The sequence below is a fragment of the Sphaeramia orbicularis genome, chromosome 17 (genome assembly GCF_902148855.1).
Source record: "Sphaeramia orbicularis chromosome 17, fSphaOr1.1, whole genome shotgun sequence".
Taxonomy (NCBI): Eukaryota; Metazoa; Chordata; class Actinopteri; order Kurtiformes; family Apogonidae; genus Sphaeramia; species Sphaeramia orbicularis.
The window spans coordinates 27,687,029-27,712,040 of record NC_043973.1 but is presented as its reverse complement, the minus strand read 5'-3'; the positions used below and the strand labels follow the sequence as shown (position 1 = coordinate 27,712,040).

At 38.0% G+C, this 25,012-nt stretch overlaps 1 protein-coding gene across 1 annotated transcript in view; it reads right to left on the bottom strand.

Annotated features, from left to right (window-relative positions):
- obscnb (obscurin, cytoskeletal calmodulin and titin-interacting RhoGEF b) overlaps nt 1-25,012 on the bottom strand; it is a 63,253-nt gene that overhangs the window by 26,601 nt on the left and 11,640 nt on the right. Inside the window, exons 13-40 of the mRNA XM_030160231.1 lie at nt 24,449-24,742; nt 23,993-24,268; nt 23,623-23,895; nt 23,274-23,540; nt 22,918-23,187; nt 22,557-22,823; nt 21,896-22,162; nt 21,665-21,777; nt 21,420-21,573; nt 21,178-21,339; nt 20,368-20,472; nt 19,152-19,418; nt 17,090-17,359; nt 16,717-16,983; nt 15,505-15,771; nt 14,376-14,642; nt 14,018-14,287; nt 13,668-13,937; nt 13,220-13,486; nt 11,722-11,988; nt 10,594-10,860; nt 10,158-10,424; nt 8,616-8,882; nt 7,806-8,072; nt 7,288-7,554; nt 1,095-1,361; nt 698-964; nt 127-393 (exon numbers count right to left, since the gene is read on the bottom strand). Of these exons, the coding sequence (XP_030016091.1) occupies nt 127-393; nt 698-964; nt 1,095-1,361; nt 7,288-7,554; nt 7,806-8,072; nt 8,616-8,882; nt 10,158-10,424; nt 10,594-10,860; nt 11,722-11,988; nt 13,220-13,486; nt 13,668-13,937; nt 14,018-14,287; nt 14,376-14,642; nt 15,505-15,771; nt 16,717-16,983; nt 17,090-17,359; nt 19,152-19,418; nt 20,368-20,472; nt 21,178-21,339; nt 21,420-21,573; nt 21,665-21,777; nt 21,896-22,162; nt 22,557-22,823; nt 22,918-23,187; nt 23,274-23,540; nt 23,623-23,895; nt 23,993-24,268; nt 24,449-24,742 (6,996 nt within the window). The remainder of the gene's footprint in view (nt 1-126; nt 394-697; nt 965-1,094; nt 1,362-7,287; nt 7,555-7,805; nt 8,073-8,615; nt 8,883-10,157; nt 10,425-10,593; nt 10,861-11,721; nt 11,989-13,219; nt 13,487-13,667; nt 13,938-14,017; nt 14,288-14,375; nt 14,643-15,504; nt 15,772-16,716; nt 16,984-17,089; nt 17,360-19,151; nt 19,419-20,367; nt 20,473-21,177; nt 21,340-21,419; nt 21,574-21,664; nt 21,778-21,895; nt 22,163-22,556; nt 22,824-22,917; nt 23,188-23,273; nt 23,541-23,622; nt 23,896-23,992; nt 24,269-24,448; nt 24,743-25,012) is intronic.

Below are 25,012 nucleotides of genomic sequence, written 5' to 3'. Positions count from 1 at the left end.
AAGGGTTGATATACTGCTCATGCTCAAGTGTTTGTAAAGAGGTCAACAAAAAGTGATTTAGGACAGACAGGAAGACTGAAGTCCAGTGGATGCATGAAAAGGAAAAAGGAAAGGAAAGGATCCTACCCTTCACAGAGAGGACAGCTGTAGACCTCTGGCTGCCTGTATCACATGAGTATTCTCCTGAGTCAGATTGCCGCAGTTTATAGATGACAAGCTTTACTACAGTCCCTTCCTGTTTCAGGTGATACTTGCTGCTGGATTCCAGCACCTTGTTACCATATCTCCACACCACGCTGGCTCCTGGCTTTGTGATCTCACATTGAAAAGTGACATTTTCCCCAGCCTCTTTCTTAAGATTCTGCAACTGGTTCTTGAAAAGAACAGGCTGGGCTGTGGGGAAGTGAAAATTAAAAGCTTAGATTAGAATACTTAGTTGAAATGAAAAGAAACATGAAGAACTAATGATAAAAAAGTAAGATATACAGCATTATGGGTAATTTGGGTAACTGTAATGGGTGAAACCTTGTAAAATCATCTTTCAAGTTTTATCTAATGCCACAATAATGACAGGGTTTTCTCAATTACATAATCTTTAGCTGACTGATCATTAAATGTAGTTTTGAGGAGCTTCATTCAAGCATGTGACCTCAACCCCCACAACCACAGGAAAATGAAGAGTTTTTTGCCAGCATACCCTTAACAACAACTTGAGCCATACTCTGGTGGTCACCAGAGTCACATACGTAACAGCCAGCATCCTCTAGGTCTACGTCATGGATTATTAGTGTGGCAAGGAGTCCAGTCTGACTAATTTCATATTTGGCACAAGGACAAAGACCAAGTTCTCCTTTTCTCCACTCCAAAGGTACTCCAGGTTTAGAGAGCTCACAACTTAGGGTAACACTGCCCCCCTCATCAGCCGATTGGCTTTCAAGCTCTTTGATGAAGTTAACTGGGACAACTGATGAATGACAAGAAATCATAAATGATGTTCATTAGCAGTACAAAAAGAATTCATATTAAAAATCAAATTGAATTTGAAGTGAGTAAAAAAAAACAAACAAAAAAAACAATGTGAGTCCACATCATACCATTTACTACCAAAGAAGCTGAACTTATTTTATCCTCTGCACAGCAGGAATAATTTCCTGTGTCTTCAGGTCTCAGATCAAAGATCTGTAGTTCATGATTAAATCCTGTTTGTTTCATCTGGTACTTTTCGCCACAACTTAAAACTTGAGTTCCTTTCTTCCACTCGACAGAAATTCCAGGTTTAGAAAGCTTACAGTGCAGTGTAACACTACCTCCCTCCTCAGCTTCTTGGTTCTCCAGATCTTGAATGAATATGACTGGAAGTACTGAGAAATAAATAAATAAAGTGAATAACGCTGAAGTCCCTAAAGTGCATCATAGTAGTAACTCTCATGATTTCAGGTTAAATACCAGGTGTCATATGATTTAGCTGACTGAGAAACAATTTTTACATGTATCAACACCACAAAAATATGAGTATTCAAATATATACGTACAAACACACACACACACACACACACACACTGCATTGTCACACATTCGGTAATCCCAATACAAGTGTTCAGCTAAGCAATTACCAAATTTGTCAAATGCCATCCACACTTATTTTTATCTTGAGACAACAACAAACCAGACCACAGCCAATCTGGCATTCATAGGTGAACCATGAATACAAACTGAGCAACACCTGTCAAATGGAATACTTTGCATACAAATTTCCAGACAGAAAACAAAACAACATTAAGGAAAATAAGAAATATGTGGCTGCCACAAAAACTCAACCTCCTCCTTTCCTTTGGTTTGGTTGTAGACTCTGGCTTTGGGATGACTTCAGAAACAGCCCTGTTTTGTTTCTCTGTAGGTTTTTTAAACTATGCTGCAATATTTAATGTGATGAACAAGGAGCAGAAAAAATTCACCAAATAACGCATCTATAGCTTAACACCCTAAAAACACCAAGAGTACTGACATTAGGACGGGAGCCTCCAACAAAATGGAACCATGAATACCAAGTTCCAAATCATCAGCCAAAATAACACAACATACCACCCAAAATCAGATTTTCAGCATAATTACCTACCTCAATGTGTACCTTGGCAAAGTCAATCATGCAAAATACCAACTGAATATGAACAGAATCCTGTGCATCTTCAGAGAGTACTCTTCCTGTTTCTATGTTGGATAAACAAATACCTTCAACTCCATTTTTGGATTCTTGCTTCTCAGGCTCATTTTTGGAGGTTCCTCTAATAGCAACTGAGTTCTCTGCTGTAATTTCAGCTATATTTTAGACATAAAAGGTAGATTTTACTTGACTTAAATGAAAATAAAATCTTACCAATCAGGCAATATATCGAGAACAAGGACAACATAATACCACTTACAGTTGATTTTCATTGTTCTTAAATTGGCAAAAATCGTATTAATCTTACTTGATAATGATACTGTTGTTCATGCAGTATGCAGTAATAAATGCTGTATACTGAAACAACAGACAGAGCTGTGAACAGTTGCTTTGTCTCCAACAGAGACAGCAGAGGTACAACAACAATGGGCAAACAACTACTTAATAAATACATTTGTGGTAAAATATCTTGTAAAGAGAAAAATGTATACCTTCCACTGCCACTTTGCTTGAGTCCTTACATTCTAATTTAGCAGCTGCTGGATGGGTTGGCCTCATTTCTGTGATGACAAATTGAAGCCTGATTACACCTGAAACATGCTTGCATACAATGCCAACAGCCAAAAAGCTTAATTTTGAAAGGACTTAACTGGATGCAAAGCTGTTTTCTCTATCATGCTGCACAAATATCCATTTTCAGCTCTTACATCAATTATCATCAAAAAGTTTTGCTTAAAAGTGACTGGAATCTTCAGAAGGGCCACAAGCCAAAATACGCGAATAACAGTGGTAATTCAATCTCAATTCACCTTTAAAAAAGCAAGTTATTCCGGTGTGACGAAAGGTCAGTCACACAGCAACTACTGCCAATATGACAGCAAATAATGCTATATTTAGTATGAATCAATATGACACTGTTACCCTAGGCTTATACAATATTCTTTTGTTTAACACACCAGGAGGTGTGTTGTTTCATCCATGACTATTCACAAAAGCCACAAGCCACAGCCAAACATATAACACTGAATGTGTCCTGTATAATGACAAGCAAAGAGACAGAAGTCCTGGTGTCCTCCCATACCTTCCACTGGCTCGTTGATGCCCTGCCTCTGTGTACCCTGTTTGGCAGCTGTTTCAGCAGCAGTCTTCTCAGCTGAGATTAAATACATATATTACCTGACAATAATGATGCTCATAACTTGAATACAACAGCCAGGCAGACAAGTAAAACACACAAAAACACATATTATGCAGCACATCCATCTCTACGGTCACAACTTGGCATACAGACAGAAGTCCATGTCTCTTATATTAATGTTCAAACAACAATAAAAAAAAATGCTTTGTTAGACCAGGAAACCATCACAACAACATAGGCATAAACAGAAAGCCACTCTCCTTTCCCACAGATCATCAAAAACCAAGACATACCAAAATGCGTCCAATAACAAAAAAAATAGGACCGGGGTCCTGTAGTCCAATGGCAGATTTAAAGAAATTAATTGACATTTGTTTGATCTTTCAAGGTCAAAGGTCATAGCACCAAATGAAAGCCCATATGTGATTTCCTATCTGTTGCCAATAGTAATTATATCAATGTCTTCAACTGTTTTGAAGTTATAGCACTTTGAAATTTTTCCCATTATAAACCAATGGGGATTTAAAAAATGTAAAAAATTCATAAAAATTGGAAAAATCTATATTTCTCAATTCTGTGAAGAAATTTGGTAGACCTTGCCCCAAGGAACCTCTGCTATGCATTTCAATAGATTCTGGCTGATGGTTTTGCAGAAGAAGTTTCTAGAAATTTGAACATAGATGACCTTGGGTTTGACCTTTCAAGGTCAGTCAAGGTCAAAGGCCATGGCACCAAATGAAAGCCCATATGTGACTTCCTATCTATTGCCAATAGCAACTATATCAGTATCTTCAACTGTTTTCAAGTAATAGCACTTTGAAATTTGTGCCATTATAAACCAATGGGGATTTTTAAAATTTCAAAAATTCATAAAAAATATTTCCCAATTCTTTGAACAAACTAAGTAGACCTTACCCCAAAGATGTTCCACAACAAATATCAAGTGATTCTGACTGACAGTTTCAGAGAAGAAGATTCTTGAAAAATTGTTTACGGACGAGGGACAGACAACAACTGATACCAATAATCAAAAAATCCATCGGTCCCTTTGGGCCGTTGGACTAAAAACAAATTGTTCCACATTCAAGACAGTGCAAAGCACAAACCAACAGAGATCAAAACAACTGGACATGTACACAACAGAATGAAATCATTACATTTTATTCACAATCACAACATAATGTGCTGCACACTGGCTTTTCTATAAAAGTGGAGTGTGACCAGTTGTTACTGTGTCAAAAGCCACGCCCATGTCCACCAGTGGGTTTCATTACCTTCACTTCCCACTCTTCCCTGAGCCCCTTGTTTGAGAAGCTGTTGTTCTGGAGTCTGTTTAGTGGTTTGCTGTGTGGCCGCTAAAGTATGACAATCAAAATTACAGTAGACAAACAAATTATAATGGCTTTAGGATAACAACAAAAAGCACATAACACCTGCTGTGAACAAAGACCAACCATAACCCCAATATGTCGGCTTTCATGCAACACCAACAAATAAACCTAAATCAGAGAAACTCACAGATATGGAAACAAAGGAACAAGTAATGACAAAGCTCATGACATTTAAGAGCCAGCCATGACATTAAAAAGCCAGTGCGCAGTTAACATACCACATGTTAAGACAAAAAAGATATCAGGATATACAATATTTAAACCAATGATTATTTCTCATCATTCTCACTGGCAACAAAGGAACAGAGTGCAACAGTGTTTCAAAGTACAAAGTAGTTGTCATCCATGCAAATAGACCGGTCCCATTACCTTCACCTCTCACTTCTCCCTGAGTCTCCTGCTTGAGTTGCTGTTCAGGAGTCTGTTCAGTGGTTGGCAGTGTGACAGCTAAAGTATGACAATCAAAATAACATTGTAAATGCCCTGAAATAAGTCTCTCTATGTATAATATACAGGTCAACACCATACAGCGAATACCATCTGAAGGAATAACAGCTCGTAACATCAATACGTCAGCCTCCGTGCAACAAAATAAACCATAGACTACATAAACCCACAGATGCTGAGGCACTTTAGCTCAAATTACACAGAGTGAGATTTAACAACCAGCCATAATACTAAAAGACAATAGGCACATAAAATACCGCAACTTAGGACAAGTAAAAGGCATTAGTAATTTTCTGTTTGATAACAGCAGCAAAGAAATGGTGACGAGAAGTGTTGAACAGCTTTAAATTTACAAAGCTATACACTGTACACATGTAAACAGCAAACGCAGCTGTCAGTCATCTCTAGATTACCTTGTACTGTCTCATTTATCTCCTGTCTCTTGTGTTCATCTTTACCAACTACAGATGGAGCTTCAGGCTTCTTGGCTGAAATACAAATATGAGTCTATAAGTCTGGTGAGAGCTGCCAGTGCACTGCCACCTGAATACAGCACTGATTAATGACCATAATTAAAATCCACTTACATCAATAAAAATTAAACACAAGTCCACAATCCTTTACATGCCACAAGCAAAACACCAAGTTTTCCAAACTATTTTCAAAATGACCTGGTTTGTGCAACATACTGGAATACAGCACTGACAGAGAAGGTGATCAAGGTGAAAATTATAAGAGGCAATCCCATCACAAGACAGAAACACCTTACCCATCAGAGGCACAGAACCTGCAAAAAAGCTAGTAAGCTACAGAGAAATGCTGCTTTACACCATCATAACCTCTATGTATAAAGCTGGACAGAGAATATGAAGCTGAAAGCCAAGCATAGCGCATTGGTCTCCATACCTTCAATTTCTGTGTTGGTTTCCTGCTTCTTAGAATCCAGTTTAGCAGCTGAAGGAGGAGCTGAAAGCTTAACAGCTGAGAAAAGCAGATTTACATTCAGAATCTCACCATTCACTTCACCATTAGAATTAAAAACTCAATAGTATTAAAAAGTTAACTTCTCAATCTCCAAATCTGAGGAATCAGCTAGCACAATAACATGCTATCACTAGTGCATTTGTAATTAGGTTCACTAATTTTGATCAGCTTGATAAAATGTCTTATGACGAGAAAACAGTTTCTACATCAGCAACAAACATTATGGATGGCAAAATCAAAGCCAGCCATGGAAATGCATCATACGATCAAGAACGTTATCAGACACCCCTCGCAAAATGGAAAAGAGGTTCTTCTTACTGTTGTTAGTTTAGATTCATAGCCCACTGACAGCAGAGGAGCTGGATACTTAAAGAAAATGGCACACTGAATATATACAAATAGATATATAAACTGAATGGATAGACCACACAGAGAAGAACAAAAGGAACCACTTCAGTGCATAACTGAAAAATTGTAGCAGCTTCAAAAAGACATGTCAGATTTCTTGTTGTGCTCCAAAAATTAAATGATGAACGACATGGGAGACAACAGTCAGAGTCATGCTTGTACAGCCAGACAACAGACAAAACAGCAAAAGGTACCACCCTAACATATAACTGCTGAATTGTACCAAATGTAGTGGGTAAAATATTGAATGACTTTGTTATATCTCAGAAACAGAATGATGACTGACAGACAGAAAAACAGACAGATGTATGGACCATCACCTCCAACCACATAACTGTCGCAAAAAAGGATAACATCAAAATTCAGACTTTGTATGTCAACAAAGAACACATATCCAGACAGAAACATCTAAACAGTCACATGTAAAATTAGATGGGTACAACTAATTAATTTGATCACTCTCAAGGAAAACTGACATTTGCGTTAAGATTCCAAAAACAAAAGAGAAAGCAAAAACAATGAACACAGGAAAAGCGAGTGCTTAACTCAAAAAAAAAGCAAAGTGTACAACAAATATTCCTCATATGTTAAGTAACTCATGTAACCCTAAAGCATTAAAATCTCTGTATTTGTAGCTACAAACACATACATGCACATATATAAAAAATATGCATCACAAAATGTAAGTATAACAATGATTTTCCTTAAAAAACAGAGAAACAATATGAGATAGAAGTTAGTATTACAAACATTCCTACCCTTAACATTGATGTTGGTTGTGGACTTCTGGTCGCCACACACACAGCTGTAGTCTCCACTATCTTCCGGCACCACTTTGTTAATAAGGAGCTCATTTACTGATCCCATCTGCTTGATCTGGTACTTCTCTCCAGATTTCAGGACCTGTGTCCCCTTCTTCCACTCCACAGGAACTCCAGTTTTGGAGAGTTCACAGCATAGGGTAACACTTGCTCCCTCTTCAGCCTCCTGGCTTGTCAGCTTCTTTGTGAAGACCACTGGTTGAGCTAAAAATGTATTTATTTGTTAGCAACTAATAGCACACTGTTAGTAAACAATACCCAGAGAAAAGCTGAAATAAAAGAAAAAATCATCACAGAAAACATGTAATGCAGCTCCAACAAATAAAGGTGTCAAAAATAAAGAAAAGGCTGATGGTGACAAATGGTGAGACATGCAGAAACAGGTGTTCCACACATAACACTAGCCCACATACAGCAGGTAAAGCACACTAGCTCCATTGCATGACTCCTCCTACCCTTGATCTTGACACTTGTTGTGGTCTTCTGGTCTCCACACACACAGCTGTATTCTCCACTGTCTTCTGGCATCACTTTGTTGATCAAGAGTTCGTTAATGGATTCCTTTTGTTTCATCTGATACTTTTCTCCAGATTTCAGGACCTGTGTCCCCTTCCTCCACTCCACAGGAACTCCAGATTTAGAGAGTTCACAGTGCAGAGTAACACTGGCTCCCTCTTCAGCCTCCTGGTTCACCAACTTCTGTCTGAAGGTCACTGGTTGGGCTGAGTAATTATTAGCAGGTTAGCAGTCAGTGATGTGACTGATACTTTGCATAAATAAAAAAAATAACACAAACACTGATCATTTAAAATTGCATGCAAACATCAAAACAAATGTGTTCAAATTTACATATAAAAAAAACAGCAAATACGACAGCATACAAAAGAAAAGTACAAAATTCACACTCTGCATCACAACACAAGAGCACACAGCAGAAAAGTACAATACAATACACTTTCATGGGTACACTAAATTGTTCCAATCACTCACAAATAAAACTGATATTTATTCAAAACAATGAAGAAAATAAACGCAACAAAGACTTTGACAGGAAAGACAACTGCTTCAAAACTAACGCTTCACACAAGACATGAACAAAGTGTACAGCAAATATTCCTGAAGTGAATTAAATAACCTGTGATTAAAGCTGAAACATTTGTTGGCCTGTAGTGACAAATATAAAAGAAATTAGACAAAATATAAGAAACTGACTTTCCTAAATATCTGAGATACACAGAGATTAAAATCACAAATTCTCTTCCTACCCTTGATTTTGATGTTGGTTGTGGTCTTCTGGTCTCCACACACACAGCTGTACTCTCCACTGTCTTCTGGCACCACTTTGTTGATCAGGAGCTCATTCACAGCTTCCTTTTGTTTCATCAGGTATTTTTCTCCAGACTTCAGGACCTGTGTCCCCTTCTTCCACTCCACAGGAACTCCAGGTTTGGAGACTTCACAGTGCAGAGTAACACTGGCTCCCTCTTCGGCCTCCTGGCTCGCCAACTTTTGTTTGAAGGTCACTGGTTGGGCTGAGCAAGTATTAGTAGGTTAGTAGCCAACAATACAACATGACATATATTTTGTAAGAAATATATGTATATACTGTATATAACAAATCATGAACCACACAAAACACTGTCAAGTAACAACCCAAGATAACATGCAGACAAAAAAAATGGAAACACTCACCAAAATGTGTAACTACAATACAGACATACAGCTCTGGCAAAAAATAAGAGACCACTGCAAAATTATCACTTTCTCTGATTTTACCATTTATAGGTATGTGTTTGAGTAATATGAACATTTTTGTTTTATTCTCTAAACTACCACCATTTCTCCCAAATTTCAAATAAAAAATGCAGGTGTTTTCAGAGCTCAAATAATGCAAAGAACACAAGTTCATATTCATTTCTAAACAACACCATACTCATGTTGTAACTTGGGAGAAGTTCAGACATCAATATTTGGTGGAATAACCCTGATTTTCAATGACAGCTTTCATGTGTCTTGACTCTCTTCTCCATTGCTGTTGGATGACTTGATGCAGCTCTTGGTATAGAAATTCAAGAAGCTCAGCAATGTTCCATGGCTTGTGACCAGCCATCTTCCTCCAGAAGTTTTCAAAGTGGGTTCAGGTCTGGAGATTGGGCTGGCCATGACAGGGTCTTCATCTGGTGGTCCGTCATCCACACCTTTATTGACCTAGCTGATGCCAAGAGCACTGCCCTGACAGAAAGTCCTCAGAGTTTGGGAACATTGTCAGAGCAGAAGTCCAGTAGTTTTCAATAGTTATTTTTTGATTCCAATTACTTTTCTGGTACTAATAGCACTGTTTTTGCTTATTGTAAGAAGATAGTGATGGACACAGTAGTGGTGTTTATACTTCTCCTTCCTAAATAAGTCATGGATCAGGTGTTTATTAAGTAGAATAAGGTGTGCTTGTGTTGGAATTCAACAGACACAGGAATGGACTGGCTGTCATACATGCAGACATGCTGATTTCAGAGGAAATTGCAGTGGTCTCTTAATTTTTTCCAGAGCTGTATATTCACATTTGAACATCTTAATTAATATAACCCACTAAAAATGATTTCTTTCTACAAAAACACATTCTATTTTCAAACCCTCTAAACTTCAGGGAAACTGTAGTCATCATAGTCAAATCTTCATAAAATCATTACTATGTTGTGATTAAATAATGTGATTCCACTAACTGAACTAATTTTTTCCCGAGCTGTATGTAAATACAATTAATATAAAACATTGCATAGAAACCCTTTAATAAACAATACTTATCCTACCCTTGATACTAATGTTGGTTGTGGTCTTCTGGTCTCCACACACACAACTGTATTCTCCACTGTCTTCTGGGACCACTTTGTTGATCAGCAGCTCATTAATGGTTTCCTTTTGCTTTATCTTGTACTTTTCTCCAGACTTCAGGACCTGTGTCCCCTTCTTCCACTCCACAGGAACTCCAGGTTTAGAGAGTTCACAGCATAGAGTAACACTGGCTCCCTCTTCAGCCTCCTGGCTTGCCAACTTCTGTTTGAAGGTCACTGGTTGGGCTGAGTAATTATTAGTAGATTAGGAGTCAGACAATGTGAGAATCAAAAAACAAACAAATAAAACCGACTGAAAAAACAAACACTGACAAGATGCAATCTAGGACGACAAAGCCCTTCCATATATTTTTTTAAACAATTCACAGACTGCACAGCGTAATCCTCTTCCTACCCTTGATTTTGATGCTAGCAGTGGTCTTCTGGTCTCCACACACACAGCTGTATTCTCCACTGTCTTCTGGCACCACTTTGTTGATAAGGAGTTCATTTACCGATTCCTTCTCTTTCATCTGGTATTTTTCTCCAGATTTCAGGACCTGTGTCCCCTTCTTCCACTCCACAGGAACTCCAGGTTTAGAGAGTTCACAGCGCAGAGTGACACCTGCTCCTTCCTCGGCCTCCTGGTTCACCAACTTCAGTTTGAAGGTCACAGGTTGGGCTGAGCAAGTATTAGTATGTTAGCAGTCAGCGGCGTTACATGACATTATAAACATTTACAACATAATGAAACACACAGATCTTCAATTACAAAAAAGCCCAAACAGTACAATATAATAAAAAATAATAATAAAAAAATATATAATGTACAATATACAATGCCATTCTTTGCAGTTTGCAGACACTATGCCACGGATGTCAAACACACAGCCTGCGGGCCAAAACTGGCCTGCCAAAGGGTCCAATGTGGCCCGTGGGATGAATTTGTAAAATGCTAAAATTACTGAAGATGTTCAGGTTCCACATTCAGTCCAAATCAATCTCAAGTAGATCAGACCTGTAAAATACTACCACAGTATCCTATATATAACAACAGCTCCAACTGCTTCTCTTTGTTTAAGTGTAAAAATAAGCAAAATTACATCAAAGTTTTTACATTTACAAACTATCTTTTCACAAAAAAATGCAAATAACCTGAAATGAAATAAGAGAACTGTAATTTTAATATGTATTTGTTGATCCACTGTGATCTGTAAATTGTAATCCCATGTGTAAATGATAAACTGAGGCAGAATATTGTTAAAATTGCACTTATTTTTCTTAGAAAAGTTCAGTGTTTTCATGGTTGTTCACGTTATTCACAATTTTTTAAGGATTGCTTGTAGAGGTTAACATTTTCATCATATATATTTCCTTCTTTTTTTTTTACACTAAAACCAAAAGAATAGTTTGGAAATGACATTACTTATATATTATGTTATTATTTTCCTTGTCCGGCCCACTTCAGATCATACTAGGAGGATGTGGCCCCTAAACTAAAATGGGTTTGACACCCCTGCACTGCGCAATGTCCTCTTCCTACCCTTGATATTGATGTTGGTTGTAGTCTTCTGGTCACCACACACACAGCTGTATTCTCCACTGTCGTCTGGCACTACTTTGTTGATCAGCAGTTCATTTACTGATTCCTTCTGCTTTATCTGGTACTTTTCTCCAGACTTTAGGACCTGTGTCCCCTTCTTCCATTCCACTGAGGCTCCAGGTTTAGAGAGTTCACAGCACAGAGTAACACTGGCTCCCTCTTCAGCCTCCAGAGTTGTCAGCTTCTTTGTGAAAGTCGGGGGTAGTGCTGCACAACCAAGCCTTCATTACATGACTTAACTCAAAATCAGGCAAAGCCATCAAGCACAAACAATATGTACTGGTAACTGGTTCCTGAGTTTCTGTTTTAAAAAAAGCTGGCAGGGCTAAATAAAAGAACAATGACTTGGCTGTATTAAACAGAATGTTGCATTTTTTGTGGATGGTTGGAATAGGGAATGATTTGACATGAAGATGATGGATTATTTTACCCGCTCCAGGTACTCAGTGCAAACCTTTTGAATACAACTTGTATTCAACAACATGAATAGTCCTTGCTTTTACAGTGCACATCATTTCAGAAACACACAAAAGATTAGTAACGCAAGAAACAGGCATTTATGTAGTAATTACATTGCATGAAAATACATTTTTGGAACAGGTCACTGATATCATATGTACATGCTGATGGATTTCATTCACAACATTTAGATGTTCATGCAGTGTCTGAACAAGACCAATCCAAAGACAAAGAGGGCAGATATATGTCCAAAAAAGGAAAACAGATCCCTTAGTAATAAGTTCAAAATGCAAAACCCTGAAAACTAATATCTAGCCTATGCCAAAATGACCAAAAATCTGTGTTGAGTCAGTAAGTCTTTTCTGTCAGTGGTTTCTACCAGTTACTTCTCTTACAGTAGCAGAATAGAAACCCCACTGTAGAACCTGAGCATCTTTGAGGAGGCTGGCTGATGTGGTGTGTGTGATCTAAACACCACTGCACATACAACAGATCAATAAGACTGACAGGTAAGGTGCACAAATTAAGAACATTCCCTGCAAAACAATGAACAGCCTGTGTTTTTTCCAGTAAAACTGGAGGGCCTTTAAAGCAGAACAAAACCACTAAACAAGCAAAACCAACAAGCCAATCGATGTAAAAACCAAAGTCCAACAGAAAAAAACCCAAACATTCATCAAATAATCATACAGAGTGGGTATTAAAAAAATGCTGGTACCTAAGGTTTTGCCACACCTTAAATAAATGGCACAAAACATGACCGATCAAACTATTCCCTTATTTATACCATACAAAATTAGTTTAGTATTCTTCTAAATCTTTTAGCAGGATTATTGAAAATAGCCACCTCTGTACGGCAAAAACATCATGAAACAACATAATCTCTGTTCATCAAATTCTTAACTTACAATCAAGTGCAATTAATTATGTCAATTTATCAAAAGTAAAGTAAGTAAGTATAAAATCGTCAAATTCTTACCTTTGACAGTCACCTTGGCCATACTCTTAGCAGTGCCCACGTCACAAGTATAGATATCAGTGTCTTTTTCCTCCAGGTTTTTGATGGTGAGCGTTAAAAGCCCCTCTTTCTGGGACATCTCATACTGACCTCCAGACTTGAGCTCCGAATGACCTTTAAGCCATGTAACTGTGGATGGGGTTTGTGCAGTCTCACACTGCAGGATCACGGAGCTCTTCTCTTCTGCTTGGCTGTCCTTCAGCGCTTTAGTAAATTTATGGATTGGTTCTGTAGAAAAAAGGCAACTTACAATCTTCAAGTTGCAATTTTCATAGTATCATAAATATGATATCACAGTACAACACAGTATGAAAGACAGAGATTAATAAACCTAGATTATCTATGAACTAGGTTTGAGAGACTGACAATTTCTGTTTAAACAGCCAAGGTACATAGAAAAAGGTCTCACCCTTGATTTCCAGCTTAGCTCTGGTTGTTGCACCTCCAACAACCTCACAACTATACTCTCCAGAGTCTTGAGAGGAGACATTATGGATGGTCAGCTTCATGACCTTATTTTCTTGACTGATGTCATATTTCTGGCTTTTCTTGATGGCTTGGCCTTCCTTCGCCCACTTTACAGTGGAATTAGACTGTACTACCTCACAGGTAAACACAGCGTCTTCACCTTTAACAACACTAACATTTTGAAGTCCTTTTGACACAGACGAAGCCTTCCCTGTAAGAAGAACACAACATGTTTTTAAGAATTTGTAACAGTCACAATTTAGTCTATACCCATTAAAAATGTCAGCCTACCTTCTACTGCTAATGTTGTCTTTGAGCACAAGTCTTTAATGTTGAAGACCACCTCTCCAGCATCGGCAGGAGTGACATCATTTATGGTCATCATGTACTTGCGTCCCTTACTGGTGATCTTGAAGCGGCCTCCATTTGTAATGGTTTGACCGTTAAGAGTCCAGGAGCACTCATCTGTGCTCTCACGAGACAAGATGCACTCGAAGCTGCATGTCTCTCCTTCATTTACTTCAGCTGACTTCAGCCATTTTGTTATTCCAATACCAATTTCTAGGGTAGAAAGCATAAAGTTTTATTCAACTGTGCAGTGCTAAAAAAAACACGTCTATGATATATATGATATGACAACCATACCAACCTCTTACAGTAACCTTTGCCTTAGAAACTTCTGTTCCGAGGTCACAACTGTACTCCCCAGCATCTTCTTTTGTGACATCCTTTATGATTAGTCCCAAAGACTTGCCTGTGTGAAGGAGCTCATATTTTGGTCCAGCTTTCAGGACTTTACCTTCCTTTTTCCAGGTGGGGGAAACTCTGGGCTTGGAGGCTTCACATGCTAGAGTTATCATGCCTTTCTCCTCACCCACCACATCATCTAGAGACTTGAGGAACACCGCACGTTTTTCTGGAGGGTAATTGAGAAGGTAAACACATAATATTCATTAATTCATTCATCTTCTGAACCCACTCTATCCTCACTAGGGTCGCGGGGGGGTACTGGAGCCTATCCCAGGTACCTATGGGTGAACGTGGCGAAACACATAATATGTTCTCGCCATTTGGGGTGAGCACATCAGTATCTAGATTACTCTATGGTTTGTTTAAGAGATAAAACGGTACCACATTCATTATATCAAGTGTGTGTGATATTTCCAACCCTCTAAATATGTTTTAAATTAGTCACAGAAGTTTAACAGGAGAGAACAGTGCAGCTCCACAGCATGCTCTTTTCTCTTTCGCCAATTAACACACACTGACACACACACTCTGGCAGCCATCAACCCTTAACCCCATATATTTAAACTGAATTATCAATTATATAATAAAGTTAAAAATTCCTAAAATATTATACACCTTAATTACCAATATAAATGTATATTTCATCACGTTTTTTTTTTTTTTTTCAGTTTTTATAAGTCAATAAGAGTTGTGTAATGCATCTTATTGTGTTTAATTTAATGCTGTACAATGAGGTTACACTATTAAAATATACAGTATGCTGTGCATTTTGTGTTATTCATTACCCATTATTATTCATTGTTATTCATTACCCATTTTGCTGATACAAATAAGATTCTTACATTGTCTTGTATTTTTATATTGTACATATGTATTATATATCACACTATATCTTAAGAATATCAAGATATGTGTTTTTTAGCCGTATTACCCAATGCTAATTGTATGTATTATACATAAATAAATATAGCATCTAAATGTATCTGTAAATCTATTTTAACATGTCTGAAATGCATGGTCATTCATACCTTTAACTTTAAGCGTGACAGATTCCTTCACCTTGCGTACTTGAAAGCTGATAGTACCTCCATCTTGTGGTGCTAAATTCTTCAGCGTGAGCTTGTGAACTTTACCATCATGGCTGATGGTGTTTACTTCATTAGTGAAGAGCACCTTGTCATTGAGAAGCCACTGCACCTCCTCATCTGCATAGTTTATCTCGCATGTGAACACTGCATCGCCATCTTCATCAACCTCAGTGTCCACCATGTGTTTGGAGATATTGATTTCCCGCACTGGACAGATACAAGAAAATGATGTGAGTTTAAATGCCCACTTTTGTCAAATATCATGTCAAATCACCATTTAAAAATGGTGCAGATTGACTATTGTCCAGAATACCACCCTCTGTGCAAGGTATAAAGACACACTGGGAACAGGATCTGAATATGGAGATAGATGACGAACTTTGGGATAATGCTTTAGAGAATATACACTAGTGCTCTGCTAACCCAAGGCACCAGCTTATCCAATTTAAGATCATCCCCAGACTACATAATTCAAAGACAAAGTTACACAAACTCTTTCCAACTGTTTCCTCATTATGTGACAAATACCTTACTGATTAAGCCACTCTTCTCCATAGTTATGTTCTGTGTCCTAAATTAATTCCATTCTGGACTTACAAATTTACAACTTTAACAGAAATGCTTCAGATAGAGTTGAAACTTGATCCACTTTCGGTTGTACTTGGAACCTCTAATCAGTTTTCGCAACTTAATAAACACCACCGTCAACTGCTATCTTATGCACTTATTGTAGCAAAAAGACTTGATTTATTCTGGAAAAAATCAGAATTCCTTCAGTTAAATTATGGCTGGAATCCAGTTGTCATTGTTAAATAAACTACACCAGTTTAATGAGACTTGGGATCCCCTTCAACAAAACATTGATAACTCAACCTGAATATTGTTAGAATTTATGCCCCCCCCCCCCCCCCCTTTGTGTGATAAGTCATAAGTCCTGAGATGGGGGGTGGGAGGGTGGATGGACAAGGGTTGTTAAAATGTGTGTTTGTGTTTGCTTTCTTCTGTTGTACTTTTGGTTTGTTTACTCTGTGTTTAATTTTCAAAATGTGAACAAATTGTAATAATGGATGTTTTTGTGATTAATTCTTCAAAAAAAAAAGACTGACAAGAAAAATGGTGTAGATTGTAGGGCACTCAAACTTCATGTAGTACCTTCAACTGTAAGTGTGCCTTTGGTCTCAGCAGGTCCAGATACACAGCGGTACTCTCCATTGTCCTCCTCAGTCAACTTCTGAATTGTGATTTGAGCCCTTGCAGCATCTTGCTTCATGTTATATTTATCTGATGGTGCCAATGGTACCTTATCTTTGAACCACTGAACCTCTTTAGGTGGAGCAGAGAATTTGCAACTAAGTATTGCTGAGCTTTTCTCCTTTGCCTTCACATTTTTGATCGGCTCTGCTATCTCCAGAGGACGCTCTAAATGTAAAAAAAACAGCATGTGATTAGATCTACATTGTATACGGGCAATCTGTGCACCAGGCAGGATGATACAGCTACAGCCACGTATTGTTTATGACATTACCTTTGACTGTGAGCTGGGCTTGAGATTTGCTCTTTCCTGCTGTAAACTGCACAGATCCGGTCATTGAAGCTTTGGTCTTTTTCAAAGTGAGACGATGCAGAGTGCCTTCTTTCTCCAGTTCAACATCAGCACTTTCCTGCACAGCAACTCCATTCAGAGTCCATATGGGAGGTTTTACCAGTTCCATACTGATTTCAACTTCAAAGACAGCGGCAAATGGTTCTGTCACTTCTACTGAACTAAGATCCCGCACAATGCTTATGGACTGCTCTAAAGGGTTACAAAAAGAGAGAAATTTGGTTAAAGACAACCAAAGTGACATGACTCCATAATAAAGATATAGACTGAAAATGAATAATGCAGAAAAAACCTAATCCTAATCATTATTAATATAATGATTGGAGAAAAAAATGCAAGTAAATCAATCAGTATACATACAGTATATTACAATTACTTGGATAGAATTCAGTATACATACTATTATGGATGTTATTACCTCAATAATACAAAAACAATCATACAAAATATATGTATATATATTTACAAATGTACAAGCATTTATTCATATTTAAATTTAAGAAATGTAAGTGATGAACCTAAAATATATTTTGAAAATTTACACCTGATGTATTTAAAACTGAAATATGACCTTTGTTTGAGTGACTGATGCTAATTTGAGGCGTCTTCAGTATAACCTATGACCAATATAGAACCACAATTCTAAGTGTGGATGCTACATAAGATGTACATGAAAAGAAAATGTAGTGATTTGTAAATCTCATTAACCCATATTTTATTCACAAATGTTTAAACTGAGAAAATTTACCATTATAAGAAAAAAAGTACATTTTGAAGTTGATATTGCACATATTACTGCTGTTTATGCTGAATTTTATATTTCATGTTATATTTTGTGTATATTTTATTTTCTATGCTAAGCACAGTTTGCACAGGGGTGCTTGTTGCAACTTCATTTCACTGTGAGTGTACCTGTACATCCACATGTGACAAATAAAAATCTTGAATCTGGAAGGCAATTTGAGATGGGGACAACAGAAAGCTGGAAAAGTAAGTGGGCCCAACTGGTTCTAATTGTTGAACAATTTAGGAACAATTTTCCTCAACCCCAGATAATCTGGGGAAATCGATGTTGGATGTCCACTATCATCAGGCCCACAGGCTGCACTGGATAAGAATCAGACATGATACTATAATGGAAATCAGTGAATGGCCTCAGGAGCACTTGCAGAAATCATTTTCTCTAAACAGAGTTCGCTGTGCCATCAGATATTAGAGCTACATATTCTCCCATCTAGACAGCCTTTTTCAGGTAATTATTTCAGTAAGACAATGCTATACTGCATTATGCATCCATTACAGCAGCCTGGTTTTGTTGTGGAGGAGTCCGGGTGCTGAACTGGCCTGCCTGCAGTCCAGACCTTTGACCAATTGAAAACATTTGGTGTATCATGAATTGAAATATGCAACAAAGACGACCCAGACTGCTGAGCAGCTAAAATCCTGTATCAGACAAGAATGTGATAGCATTCATCCATTCCTCCAGGGACTGGGCTCCTTAGTTCCCAGATGTTTATTGACTATTGTTGAAAAATGACGGAATGCGACAAAGTGGTAAACATGGCCTTATCTTACAATGTATCTTACAATATTATCTTGTTCCTATAATAGTACATTTTCTCAGTTTAGACATTTGATAGGTCTTATATCTTCGATTATGAATAAAATATGGGTTCATGAGATTTGCATTGCATGTCACACAGCGTACCAACTTTTTTGGAATTGGGGCTGTATTACTAATCTGAAATGTACATATTTGGTTTAAAATAGAGACACCTGTTATACTTGTTAGTTTCATTCATACAAAAACTGAAAACACCCTGTACAATATGACAGTACAACACCACTTTGGGGTCAGATAGACAGACAGACAGATACCTCATTGAATGGCAGTCTGATGGCTTTTGTCAATGCCTGTCCAACTACATGTAATTACATCTGGCCCTTATTCACAATACACCTTTCTCATCTTCCATCGTGTTACCTTCCACAAGAAGTTTACAAGATGTCTTGTCATCAATGGCATCACAAGTATACATGTCTTCATCCCCTGAGTCCACATCATTGATGGTGAGTTTTCTGTACACGTCTTCACTTTTGATCTCATACTTCTTGCTGGGTTTGAGCTCCGTCTTGTTCTTGTACCACTTCACCTTTGCACTAGTGCGTGACACTTGACATTCAAGATGACCACGGTGCTTATACATCGCTATCTTATCCCTGAGTTTCTTCACAAACTTCACAGGGAGCTCTACAGTGACAATAACAATCAATGAAATCAATTATGTATCCCATGAAGAAACATTAAAGGCTATTAACATCAAGGCCTTGCTGAAGCCTACTAGAGCAGGCAACGTTTCTGACTGGCTTATGTCACAGCCAAAGCAAATGGGCCCAAATGTAAAGCTTCTTTAGTGCATTTTATGAACTGTCTCTTTGAATAAATTTTGCAAAAGCTGAAGCAGACAGCATGCATATTCTAATGTCATGTTACATTAAATAGAAATTACAGTCTGCCAATTATTTTTGTTTTGAGTTTCCTGCATTTTCTGTTCGAGCGCATATAGCATGAATGATGGTATACAAGCTAGAGAATTAATGTATGCATATGGCCAACTGATAGCAAAGTATCTTGTTTATTTGACCTTCTACTTGATATAAACTATAGTTTAAATTTGTATATGCCAGAAATGTCACTGAACGAATTATCTCCTCTTTTTTGACATTTAGAATAGGAACTTCAGTCTGAAACTACAGCAAATAAAGCACCAGTTGTATTCCCTTTGCCATCAGGTCTCAATGAGGCATAACAATGTAAATGCAAGCTGCAAGGGGATTTTCTACATCACAGACCAAGCTTTGTCAGGATGTTGCATTGCACTAGAATGATAGCACTTTTCTTGACTTTAATCTTTTGCATCAGGATCACAAAATAAATGAATAATTTGAAAATAAATTACACTTTTCACACTCCACAAGGAAACTGTCAAATTCACCTTTACAATTTTACACTAACCTAAATGCCAACAATTTAAAATAAAATGAGGTTTCAATTCTTTGAAACGTCCTGACAAACACTTCTGTTGTGATGAATAGAAAACAATCCATCTGCAGCACATCTAAACATTGTCACATAGTAAAGATATACATGTAAAAATACACATACTGTTACATAATCCAAGACTCAGGCTTGACTTTACCTTTCACTTTAAGTTTTGCAGTTGAAGAGGCTTTCTCTGCTGTGAATTTAATCTCACCCATATCTTCTATGGAAACAGACTTGAAAATCAGCACATAGGTCTTTCCTGAGTTAAAAAAATAAACAGCTTATTAGATCAAAGTGATAATTATTATTAAAGAATAGCAATGCCAGGGTTCCCATTCTTTTCCTGAAATTATTTTCTAGGACTTTTCCAGGACATTTTCAGCCACTACAGAGACAAGTTATCACGTCATACACTACTCTACTCCCCGCCCCCCCCTATTCTTCAGAGGTGTTCTTTTCTACAGTTGTAACTTTCACTTACCCAGATTGTTTCTATGTTTATTACTCAGACATTTGATGTGCAGTCTATGGCTATAATTTATCTATGAAAAATAATTATGACAAATGTATCATAGAATAATGCAAACACACCCACAGATTACAGCGTAGCACTTCATTAACAAGACAAACTGGAGTTACAATGTTCACCTGGGCAATTCCCAACTCAACTTTCTCTTCTCTTACTTTCTTTCCTGCACTTCCTCTAAAAATATTTGTATATTTTCAATAAATCACTGAAAAACAATTTCCTTGGTTTCATCTCAGTTTAGATGCACAAGGTCACAAGGCAGGGGGAGGACAAATAATTTTCCAGGATAACTTAACCGTTTACTGGACATTTGACCTTTTTTCTCATTTTCCATGTTTTCCATGACTGGAAAATTGGTCAATCTTTTTTCAGGTTTTCCAGGACGTGTGGGAACCCTGAATATAGTGTGCAGGGAGCTTAGTCACACAGATTTACCCTCTTGTCTCATCTTAATGTTGTCACTAGCTTTGAGTTTGGTGCTTCCTTTGTACCACTGGCAGTCAACTTCTTCATGTGAGATCTCACAGGAAAATGAAGCTGTCTCCTTCTCCATCACCTCCACATCCACCAGCTTCTTAACTATCTTAACTTCTCGGGCTGCAGGGAAAAAACTGATTATCAATAATATCCTGATTATTAATACTTGACTGATTTGTTAGGACATGACCAATTCTTACCATGAACACTGAGCTTGGCAGCAGTGTTATCATCGGCTGTGCGACAGATGTAACTGCCTGCATTTTCAAAGGTGCATTTGTTGATGACCAAAGTGCGCTTTCGGCCCAGTGAATGGATGGAAATGTTTTTTCCTGGTTTCAGTTCCACATCATCCTGCAGATTAATTGTTTTTTTAAAATTAACTTTTGCACTGCACACGTTTCATAACATATTCAGTTCGTACCATACATTAGTTAATTCTCACCTTGAACCACTTAACATCTGCATTTGTTAGGGACACTTCACATTCAAAAGTAGCTTTCTCCTTCTCAGGAACAGTGATGTCCATAATAGGTCTGGAAATCATGGCTGGGGGTTCTGTAAAATCAGCATGTGGTTCAACTCTACTATGAAAACTTTATCATGGTGTGACTCTCAGGAAAATAATCAAGGACTGCTTCTGATATCAATCACTGATGTGACTGACTTCCATTACCTGTGACAATAAGTTTGGCAGAAGTATGGACCCCCTCTGCTTGGAAGGCAATAGTTCCTGCATCCTCTCTCTTGAGATTAGACAAAGTGAGAACATGCTTCTTTTCCAGAGCGGTGATGCGGCAGTTGGGCCCTGACTTTATCTTGGCCCCATCTCTGGTCCAGGAGCCCTCAACATCAGCCTGACTGAGCTCCACCTCTAGAGTTACTGTCTCTGTCTCATGGGCCTTGGTTTCTGTTAGTCCCTTTATTACATTAATCTTTTTCACTAAAGGGAAGAGAAAATATATGACTGTTTATGCACAAACATGGGTTAGCAATCGTGTGTCTGTGATTGTGATTTCAAATTCAATGCATATACTGTACATTAACCTCTTAGGACCCACTGTCCACATTTGTGGACAAGAGTTTCACAACTTTACACAAAAAAAAGAAAACTGTCCACCATAAAGGACATTCCATTAAAATTTTAAAAACTGCATCTGAAAAAAACTGTTGCACCATGATGTTTCCAATATAGGCACTTATTTAATAAAAAAACAAAAAAGCTTGTACTTTGCTGACATGTCCTGGGTCTTAGGAGGTTAAATGAAATTCACATTCTAGGGATATAGTGGGTGCTTGAAAACTCTATCTTAAAAATGTATTTGGATCAAACTTACTCTCAACATTGAGCTTGGCCTGGGTCTTGTCATCCAGAGTTTCACAGGAGTAGATGCCACGGTCTGCATGAGTCACATTCTTGAAGATCAGTGTCTGTTTAGCTCCGTCTACACGAATCTGCATGTTTCCAGAGGGCTGCAGCACTACACTGTTCTTCATCCACTTGACTTCATCTGATGCCTTGCTGAGCTCCACCTCTAACTTCACTTCACTCTGCTCCTCCACTGTAAGGTTTTCAAGCTTCTTCTTAAACATCACAGGTTCATCTGATGGCACAAAGGATGTTGAACAGAGTGAGGATATGACACTATTTACTGACAGACATTCTGTAAAGAATATTACCCCTATGAATATGCTTACGCTCGACTTGCAGAGTAGCTTTGCAACTTTTGCCTTCTGCATCAACACTAATCTCTCCAGCATCTTTTTGGGTGACAGAGGTGATGGTGAGTGAGTGGCTGCCGCCTCCATGCTCAATCTTATACTTAGGTCCAGCTGTGACGGGTATATTGTTGTGGAGCCATTTAACGCTGACATCGGCTGGGGTGACAGCACACTTAAAGATGGCATCTTTTCTCTCCATCGCAGCCACATTGTTCAGTTTGGCGGTCAGCCTCACTAGTCTGGGTGCTGAAAGAGAAGACGATATCAAATAAAGCAGACCATCCTGAAACCACAAGTTTTTTTTTCTGCTATGACATGTGAGTATAATGTACCTTTTGTAGAAACTTTAGCAGATGTCTTGTCGTTTTTACATTCGCAGCTGTATTCTCCCCCATCCTCCTTTGTCATACCAGTCACTGTGAGGAATCGCTTTGCACCTTCTGTCCTGACAGAGTGCCTGTCGCCTGGCTTAATCTCAGAACCATTATGATGCCAGGTAACATCCCCTGTGGCTTGATTTAGCTCACAAACAAGACTGAGTGTACCACCCAACTCTACTGAAGCTGATTTCAAAGGGGCAACAAACTTCAGAGCTGAGTCTGGAACAAAAACATTAGAAGACATGTAAATGAAGTGTGGAATATGCAGATTAGCATGTATGTCTAAGGGAAAAAGACTCACCTTTAACCTGAACCTTAAACTCCAATTTGTCATCAGAGGTTTGACAGGTATATGTTCCACTGTCTTTGGCCTCGCTGGATTTTACCATCAGGGTTCGTGACAGACCATCTTTTTTCATTTGGTACTTGGTGCTCTCCTTGAGCTCCACACCATCTCTAAACCACTTGACGTTACCACTCTCTGTGTTCAGCTCAGTGGTCAAAACAATGTTTTCACTTGCTTGAACAGTTAATGTGTCCTTAACAGACTTCTTCTGGAACTTGACTGCCACATCTATAAAGTCAGTATTAGTTTAAAGGAGAAAAAAATATCAATACTGTGCCAAATTTGAAAGTTTGTACAGTAGCAGTTAAAATATAATTGATTTTACCTGTCACCTGCAGCTTAAATACCAGCTTCTCTGTTCCAGCCTCACAGGTGTATTCACCTGCATCCTTTTTCTCCATTTTTTCAATCACCAACTCACGACTCTTGCCCTTTGATTCCATGTGCACTGCTTTGCTGGAAGTCAGGAGTTTGCCATCCTTGTACCATTTAACCTCGGTTTTAGAATCTGAAACGTCACAGCTCAGAGTCGCTTTTTGAGACAGCGAGGCTTTCACCTCCTTCTGGACCGATTCTTTGTTGGAGAAAGCAGTTGATACTTCTACAATGCAAATAATAAACAAATAAGCAAATCAGTAACACAAAAAAGAAACATTGTCAGCACATGTGATTAAATAATCAAATATAGAAACTTAAAATATGTAACTAATATGGCAAATAAATGTAAATTTGGCATTTACATACACTGTACTATATGTAAGAAAAATTTTATTCATCATACCTGCCACTTGTATCTTAAATATCAGCTTCTCAGTTCCAACCTCACATATGTACTCTCCAGCATCCTTCTTCTCAACACTGTCTATCACCACTTGGCGACTTTTTCCTTTTGACTCTGTGTGGATTGTCCTACTAGAAGTCAGCAGTTTGCCATCCTTGTACCATTTCACCTCTGTCTTGGCATCAGCTACCTCACAGCTCAGTGTGGCTTTCTGGGACAGTGTCGCTTTAACTTCCTTCTGGACAGACTCTTTGTTGAGGAAAGCGGATTTAGCTGGGACTTCAGTGGAAGTACCTGCAAAAGGACATAATACCCATACTGTTATCCAGCAAAACAACATAGACACCAATGTGAGTCAAGTCCATTAAATTCACTTCACAGATCACAGATGTAAAGTCTATTAATGTGCATCCAACTGAAAACACTCCACAGATGTAAAAAGTTAAAGTAGTGGTGGCAACTAAAAAGCACAAATAATTTTAAACAAAAAACAAAGTCTCTACACAATACAACAAACAGGAGCTGTCTCAAATTTGCTCAAAATCCTTAATACAAATAATTTTA